This window comes from Oncorhynchus mykiss, chromosome 11 (assembly GCF_013265735.2).
Source record: "Oncorhynchus mykiss isolate Arlee chromosome 11, USDA_OmykA_1.1, whole genome shotgun sequence".
NCBI lineage: Eukaryota > Metazoa > Chordata > Actinopteri > Salmoniformes > Salmonidae > Oncorhynchus > Oncorhynchus mykiss.
In genome coordinates, this window is record NC_048575.1 from 9,043,546 (window position 1) to 9,052,271 (window position 8,726).

Genomic DNA, 8,726 nt, shown 5'->3' on the forward strand with positions numbered 1-8,726 from the left:
CATCTCGGAAGTGGTCTGGGAGGGAGTGCAGGCGCGGGGTCTGGACAACAGGCTCAAGGACCTGAATTGGTTGAGCCTCCATAAGTGCTTGCCGGTACGTTCCATCATGTACCGGTATAGTTTGGTGCAATCCCCCACCTGTCCAAGATCTTCTTGTGGCAGGGAGGAGACTGTGCGCCATGTCTTTTGGGACTGTGCCTTTGCCGGAGTAGTATGGGCTAGGGCACGGGTGTTGTTAGGTTTGGTAAGGGGGGATTTTGTATTGACGTGGGCCAGGTTAGAGAGAGGTGTAGGGAGAGCGAGAGGGACCGATAGGGACAGGTTTCTGCTCTGGCTTCTCATGAGTCTCTTTAAACGGGGGCTGTGGGAAGCCAGGCAGAACATGGTGAAGACAGGGAGAGATTGGGGGGTGGAAGGGATAGTGAGGAGGGTGGAAGGAGATTTGAGGGGGAGGATGAAGAGGGAGGAGAGGAAGTGGGGGCAGCATGCTGCCCGGGAGAGGTGGAAGGGGGGTTTAGGTCTGGGTGTCATTTAGATTTGTAAGGGGATAGATTAGGGACGGGGAGATAGGGAAAGGTAGTTTGTAGGATGACGGGGAGGGAAGATGCTCCCCTGAGGTTTTGTTTGGGGTTTTTGTTTTGTTTAAATTAAAATACCACTATTTGAGTTTGTATGGAAATTATGAGTTGTAAAGAATGAATGGTATTGATGCTAATAAATTATTTTTATAAAAAAAAATAAAAAATAGGATGTTTTTGGGTTTTGCAACGTTTTGTACTGTGTTCATGTTGAGTTTCTGTCATTAAATAACCATGGACACTAATCACACTGCACTTTGGTCCTCTCCTTCCCAGGAAGAAAGCTGTTACAGCAGGTGTGTAGAAGTACCTCTTCTACATCCATGCATTTGAAGGGGTGTCCACTTACTTTTGAATATATACATTGTATATCTAACCAACGATTGTGCCCTACATTCCCATTTTACCTTTAATAGCCAGCTGAACTTCATTCGACTTCCCACAGCCGTGACTGTTTCTTCCTTCACAGTAGTATAGTCCTCCATCACTAGCAGTCACATTGAGGAAGTAACTCTGTCCAGATGCTACCTGTGTTGTTTTACCCTCACTGATCTGGAACCAGGTGAAGGTTGTCACAGGAGGGTTGGCTGTACTGCTGCAGGTCAGATTAACACAGCTGCCCACTAATACTGGATCATATGGACTGATGGAGGCTGAGGTGTCCAAGGGAGAGACTGAGGGAGAGGGGTTAATTTAGAATGTATCTGCATATGGTATATTGAATAGTCTCATCAAAACCACTCTATTACAATCATCAGTGAAAACATGATAGAATGATCTATTCTTCAGGAACCGGTTACTAAATCTTACATGAAACGTTAAGCATCATGTTATGTTCAGCTGTCTTGTTGCTTGTCCCTACTGGGTAGACTGCAGTACAAGTGATGTTCTTCTCATGATGAAGGTATGACGGAGTGAAGGTCACCGTGGAGAGAACTGATTTGGTTTGGTCTGAATTCTCTTGCATTTGGTTCTCAGTTGTGAACTGTGTTGGGAGAGTCCATGTCAGCTCAGGGGGGTGTTCGGGACAGGGAGCGACAGCAGAGCAGTTCAAACTGACAGGGGTCCCTTCCTTCACCTCACCTGAGACAGTAATGATGGGACTGGAAGGCAAATCTGTAATACATTGTAGATAAATATATTTTACACTAATAGTTAAACTGTCCACTTGTTCTACTTTTATCTTTGATGCAAGGAATCTAAACTGGGAAAAAAATGTTGGTTTTAAAGATAAATTGTCTCTTACCACTGGCAACTATATTAACAGACTTATCAGGATCTGTTGCAAGGAATGGTTGACTCTCAATCCTTAAGCAGTATTTATCAGAGTAACTGGTGGTTACATTGAAGAAGACTGTGGTGCAGTTCTTCTGGGACATGTTTCCAGTTATCTTCCCTTGATATCTGTTGACCGTCTTACTACTGTTAAATATCACTCTGTCCGGACGCCCACCTAAGTATGGGTTTCCTTTAATCCACACTCCAGAGGTTAGTATGGTGCTGTTAAATGTATACTTATGGTCAGGAATATCAAATGAACATGGGATTTGCACACAGGAGCCCGTCAGTACATCCAGTCTATCTGGCATTGTGGCGATCAAATTTCGTTGACCAAAACAGGCCAAAACACCTGCAACATAAAGGACAACATCAGGGAGGTTCTGATGTATTTTCAGTTCAGTCCAATGATGTGTACTAATCCTAGATGACTGACAGGGGCCTCTGTTTGGAGGCAACTGCACAGCCATCTTGTTACTCCTCCTTCAGTGTAAGACAGATGTTGGAAGCTATATAAATGCATTTATTAATGTCTATATTCGTTTTAGACACATATTTTCTATTACAGACATCTTAATGCAGACTTTTAAATTATATTTTTTGACCTGCAACACTTCCTTCAGTAGAGTGACCCTAGCGTTTCTCCAGACAATGATTGCATCTTGAAACTCACTAAATTGGTATTATCCAATAGCTGCTTCATCTTTGAGTCAGTTTTATATTTTTCCTATTTTCCTGTATGTGGAACAATTTGAGGAACCACTTACAAAACAGAGACACACTCCCTACTTTCTAAAATCCTCTCATGGAAGAGATACATAGATGATGTCTTTGTGCTCTGGGAAGGAAGTCAGCAGGAACTAAATTAATTCCAAACTCTGTTAAACGAGAGCTCTGAATATCTCAAATTCACCATGCAGACTGTTGAGAGAAATATAAACTACCTGGACTTATGGATCATCAAAGAGAATGATGCATTAAATACAGACTTGTACACAAAGCACAACAGACCTCAATACCCTGCTACGTGGGGATAGTATGCATCCCCTTCCCCTCAGGAATGGTCTACCATATAGCCAGTTATGCAGGGTTAAACAAATGTGGCCAATAGTCAGATTTTGACAGCAATGCTAAGAAAATGACAAATAATTTCAAAATCAGAGGCTACATGGAAAAAATTATTGATGATGCAACGATGGAAACATCTCAAAAACTACGAGAAGAATTGCTAAAAACTAAACCAAAGAAGAAAAACATTTGCACTAAGTACACCAAGTGTTCAGAGAAAATGAAAGCAATCCTGAAGAAGCACTGGTATATTCTGCAATCAGACACAACAATTGCACACCTCAAGGACCAACCCACTGGTGGTCTATAAGAATGGTCACAATATTGAGGATAGTTTAGTGAGATCTGACCTGCCCCATGAGCCCACTCAGACACTCTTGACACACAATCCAAATTGGAAATACCAATGTGACTCATGCTCACAGTGCAATAGCATTACAAAAACATCCTTCTTCAGACACCCACATACAGGTGGAAACATCCCTGTTAGGGGTATCATCTCTTGCAAGATAAAGGGAGTAATCTCTCTCATCACATGTTCATGTGGAAAAGCCTACGTAGGACAACCGAAAAGACAATTAAAACAATGCATAGCTGACCACTGTAACGTGTGTCGTCGTCTGATGAGGAGGAATCGGACCAAAGTGCAGCGTGGTAAGTGTTCATGACCTTTATTTACCTGAACACTGACACAAAAAGACCAAAGTGCAAACTGAAACAGTCCTGTCAGGTGCAGAAAACACTAAACAGAAAACAACTACCCACAAAACATAGGTGGGAAAAAGCTACCCAAGTATGGTTCCCAATCAGAGACAACGATAGTCAGCTGTCCCTGATTGAGAACCATACCCGGCCAAAACAAAGAAATACAAAACATAGAGAAAGGAACATAGAATGCCCACCCAAATCACACCCTGACAAAACCAAAATAGAGACATAAAAAGCTCTCTAAGGTCAGGGTGTGACAACCACCGCAGCTCAATCAGGTGTAATAACACTGACTATCCAGTAGCAGCTCACTTTGTTGAAGCTAACCATCCCATCCCCTCACTCAAAAACACACGCATATACACACATTGAGCATGTTGGCCTACCAAGGAGAGGAGGTATTTAAAACATTGACCCCTACTGTCTTAATATTGACTTTGATCTCAGGCTCTTCTTATGAACAATTAGTTTGATGTCGGTTTCACATGAACATACAGGGACAGTGGTGGAAGTTATACTGTTAACTGCACACTGATGTCGGTTTCACATGAACATACAGGGACAGTGGTGGAAGCTATACTGTTAACTGCACACTGATGTCAGTTTCACATGAACATACAGGGACAGTGGTGGAAGCTATACTGTTAACTGCACACTGATGTCGGTTTCACATGAACATACAGGGACAGTGGTGGAAGCTATACTGTTAACTGCACACTGATGTCGGTTTCACATGAACATACAGGGACAGTGGTGGAAGCTATACTGTTAACTGCACACTGATGTCGGTTTCACATGAACATACAGGGACATGAAGAAGTATTTCCCCCTTTATGGTTCTCTACTTTTGCTTATTTTTTTACTGTTATCAGATCATCAACCAAAACCTAATATTAGATAAAGGGAACTTGAGTTTATAAACTTTTTTTATAGTTATTTATTTTCTTTCATTAACAAAGTTATGCAACACCCAATACCCCTGTGTGAAAAAGTAATTGCTCCCGTACTCTCAATAACTGGTTGTGCCACCATTCCAAAACACACAATCTACATGAAAATGATTAAAAACCACAAATTTAAAGTTTTGGAATGGCCTACTCAATGTCCAGACCTAATCCCAATTGAGATATTGTGACAGTTCATGCTTGAAAACCCACAAATGTCACTGAGTTAAATCAGTTCTGCACGGGAGAGTGGGACAACATTCCTCCACAGCAACGTGAGAGACTGATCAACAACTACAGGAAATGTATAGTTGGTTTTCATTTCAGCTGAAGGAGGCACAACCAGTTATTTAGTATAAGGGAGCAATTACTTTTCTCACAGGGGCATTGGGTGTTGCATAACTTTGTTTAAGAAATAAATGAAATAAGTATGTAAATGTTGTGTTATTTGTTCACTCAGTTTCCATTTATCTAATATCAGCTTTTGATTGAATATCTGATAATGTTCAGTATCAAAAATATGCAATAACTTTTTTACAGCAGTTTAAATCCAGACTTATCAGGAATTAACTGTACACTTTTCTACACAATTAAAAGGCTGGAATATAGCACATCCCATAAAATATAATGACTTGTGGTTATTCCTTTATGTCTGATTCATAACTAGTTGTTGTGTGGAAGACTCACCTGACATAAAGAGGCCAATGAGAAAAAACATGTTCTCAGAACAAGCCATGTGAGAACTCACACACTACTGATCATCTGAAACAGTACAAACATACACTTACTGGTGGAGTAACTTAACTCACACAACACATTAAACCATCCCCATATCAAATACACGATGTCCTTCAGTTGTAAAGCTAATACATGAACAAACAGCAGTACATTAGAACATATTGAATCTCATTACTCAGAATTAATCTCCTTTCATTTATTTTGAACATTAAAATGAACAGAAAATATAGTGAAGAAGTCGATACTTGCCTTAGACGGTAACGTAAACTGTCTACAGCAGAAACTGTCACACACATAGTGAGGTCTGACAAACTAAAGTGATGAAATTCATGTGGCAAATCTCTCATCTCAACTGTGACGTACTTCCTAATATGTGTATGAGAAACCATTTTAAAGAATACTACTGTATTTAATGTCCCTTTCTCGGGGTAGGACAGGTCAGCAGCATTTTGAAACGGGCCCCTGAATCACTAAGTCTGCCCCCAATAAATTGCTAAAATAAACTTTTGGCAGCAAAACCATATCCCTCTCCCGTATCTCCCGTATCTCCCGTATCTCCTGTATCTCCCTCTCCCGTATCTCCCGTATCTCCCGTATCTCCCTCTCCCATATCTCCTGTATCTCCTGTATCTCCCTATCCCGTATCTCCCTCTCCCGTATCTCCCGTATCTCCTGTATCTCCCTCTCCCGTATCTCCCGTATCTCCTGTATCTCCCGTATCTCCTGTATCTCCCGTATCTCCTGTATGTCACGTATCTCCTGTATCTCCCTCTCCCGTATCTCCTGTATCTCCCTCTCCCGTATCTCCTGTATCTCCTGTGTCTCCCGTATCTCCTGTATCTCCCTCTCCTGTATCTCCTGTATCTCCTGTATCTCCCTCTCCCGTATCTCCTGTATCTCCTGTGTCTCCTGTATCTCCTGTATCTCCTGTATCTCCCATATCTCCCAGGCTTGAATGGGAATATCTGTGGGATTTTAAAAAATCTAGTAAAATTATGAACCCAAATCCACGATTAATTAATTAAAATATAAAAAAGAAAAGTTAAATTAGAGTTTGATACAAAACATATGGTTGTCACATTATGTTTCAATATGAAAAACAGACTTGGTGTGAAACAGAGTGACTGTAATTGTATCTGAGTGATTCTCACACACCTCTCAACTTCTCCGACACCAACTTCCTCTTTGAGGTCTATTTGCAAAGAGGAGCCTGGTGGGCTGGATGCCACAGAGACACTCTTTTCACTCCACTTTGAAACGGAATTTACTTTATTGTAGCAGTTTATTAGAATTTATGTAACAGGTTAGGAGAATTAACACAGCATGTTAGTAGCCTGAGGTTAAGGCCAGGTAAAATAGTCAGGTTTAGTGAAAATGCTCTCCTATCCAGGGTTGGACGACCTCATTTGGGACCCTGAGCTTACTTTTCTTCATTTTAACACGTTCTGCCATGGTGCAGAGAGAATTATTATTTATATTGTTGCTGTTTTATAGCACCACATGCTTGTGTTCACATTTTGCCATGAGGCTGATATAAAAGGTTGCCGTTTTAACGCTACAATCAGATGACCTCATTTGGGACCCTGAGCTTACTTTTCTGCTATTAAACACATTTTGCCATGGTGCAGAGAGGAACATTTGCAATTTGATAATGCTGTTCTACACATTTTGCAATGAGGCTGAGACAAAATTAGCCATTTTAAAGCTAATTCCCTGATATTCAACACATTTTGCCATGAGGTCGATAGGAAAGGTTTCAGTTTTAAAGCTAATTTCCTGTAATTCTACACGTGCTATCATATGCTATCTGGGGCCGTTCGGTAATCTGTCCCTGCTCCTAATCTGCTACCAAAATAATTTCTTATTGAAGTGTTGCGAAAAGAGTGTGCCCCATGTGCAACAGGAGAGAGCCTGCAGGGCATGGGCGGCAGGGCAGACATGGGCCCTCTCTTCGACGGTCAAGTCTAGATGAGATAAAGCTTTTGTCAAGTTGAAGTTTTAGCATTTTAGCTAATCCTAACCCTTTTCCGTACTTTCATCTAATCATCATAACCTGATACGTTAATTATCCTAACCTGCTGCATAAATTCTGCTAAACTTGCTAGAAAACTACATTTTCACAAAAGCTGTATCCCTTCGAGACAAATCCAGCTTCGACCTGCCCAAGGCCTTCTGGGAGAAGGAAACCCAGGAGCTGAGGGCGTACGTGCTTCTACACCTGCATTGCTTGCTGTTTTGGGTTTTAGGCTGGGTTTCTGTACAGCACTTTGAGATATCAGCTGATGTACGAAGGGCTATATAAATAAATTTGATTTGATTTGATTTGATTTACCCAGCAGGTGGGGGGAGAGCTGAAGGCTCTGGAGGACAAGGTCAGGAATTGAGAGGTGGAGGGACCAGATGGTTCAGAGAGAGAAGAGAGAAAGTATTGACTATTGGACATTATACTACGCTGATGCTGCTATATGGTGGGAATGGGGATATGGGGGGACTGCCAAAAAAGGGACTAACAAGCTCTTTTCAGTTATGTGGAAACTGCTTTGCCTATATGTGGATAAAATGTTTGAAATTACAATGGAATGATGCAGTTTAGGCTGACACTCAGTATCAATGGATATGTGAGTTGGTATTAGGCCATATTTTTTTTATTTAACTCGGCAAGTCAGTTATGAACAAATTCTTATTTATAATGACGGCCTAGGAACAGTGGGTTACCTGCCTTGTTCGGAGGAGGAACTATACATTTTTACCTTGACAACATTTTGAATTTGATCTAGCAACCTTTACGATTACTGGCCCAACGCTCTAACCACTAGGCAACCTGCCACCCCAATAGAGCAGAACCAATGTCTAGCGGTATCTTAACAACATCTTGTATACAAGTATACATTGCCATCAGAAGGTATTCATACTCCATTATAACAAAGTGAAAATATGTTTTTAGAGATTTTCACAGATTTATGGAAAATTAAATACAAAAATATCTGATTCATATAAGTAGTCAAACCCCTGAATCAATACATGTTAGAATCACCTTTGGCAGTGATTATAGCTTTGAGTCTTTTTGGGAAAGCCTCTCAGAGCTGACTTGTTATATCCACTTCAATCTTTGTAGATGAAGGGGAGGAGACAGGTTCAACATGGATGTTTAAGCCTTGAGACAATAGAGACATGGATTGTGTATGTGTGACATTCAGAAGGTGAATAGGCAAGACGAAAGATTTAAGTTTCTTTGAATGGGGTATGGTAGTAGGTGTCAAGGGCACCGATTTCAAGAACTTCAACACTGCTGGGTTTTTCACTTTTAACAGTTTCCGGTGTGCATCAAGAATGGTCCTCCACCCAAAAGACATCCAGCCAACTTGACACTGTGGGAAGCATTGGAGTCAACATGGGTCAGATTCCCTGAGGA

General features: G+C 41.2%; 2 protein-coding genes across 3 annotated transcripts in view; both read right to left on the reverse strand.

Moving 5' to 3' along the window:
* LOC118937301 (B-cell receptor CD22-like) overlaps positions 1-5,336 on the reverse strand; it is a 45,300-nt gene extending 39,964 nt beyond the window's left edge. Inside the window, exons 1-3 of one of the 2 annotated variants that reach the window (XM_036934778.1) lie at positions 5,264-5,336; positions 1,825-2,208; positions 1,389-1,694 (exon numbers count right to left, since the gene is read on the reverse strand). In XM_036934778.1, coding sequence (XP_036790673.1) covers positions 1,389-1,694; positions 1,825-2,208; positions 5,264-5,312 — 739 coding nt within the window. In that variant the 5' untranslated portion in view covers positions 5,313-5,336. Of the gene's footprint in view, positions 1-1,388; positions 1,695-1,824; positions 2,209-3,523; positions 3,763-5,263 lie in introns of those variants that run through there. The other variant, XM_036934777.1, reaches the window with a different exon arrangement.
* Positions 1-5,632, reverse strand: part of LOC110535227 (B-cell receptor CD22-like) — a 35,442-nt gene extending 29,810 nt beyond the window's left edge. The window contains exon 1 of the mRNA XM_036934783.1: positions 5,564-5,632. The gene's annotated coding sequence lies outside the window, so the exon portion shown is untranslated. The remainder of the gene's footprint in view (positions 1-5,563) is intronic.
* Positions 5,633-8,726: the final 3,094 nt, after the last annotated feature.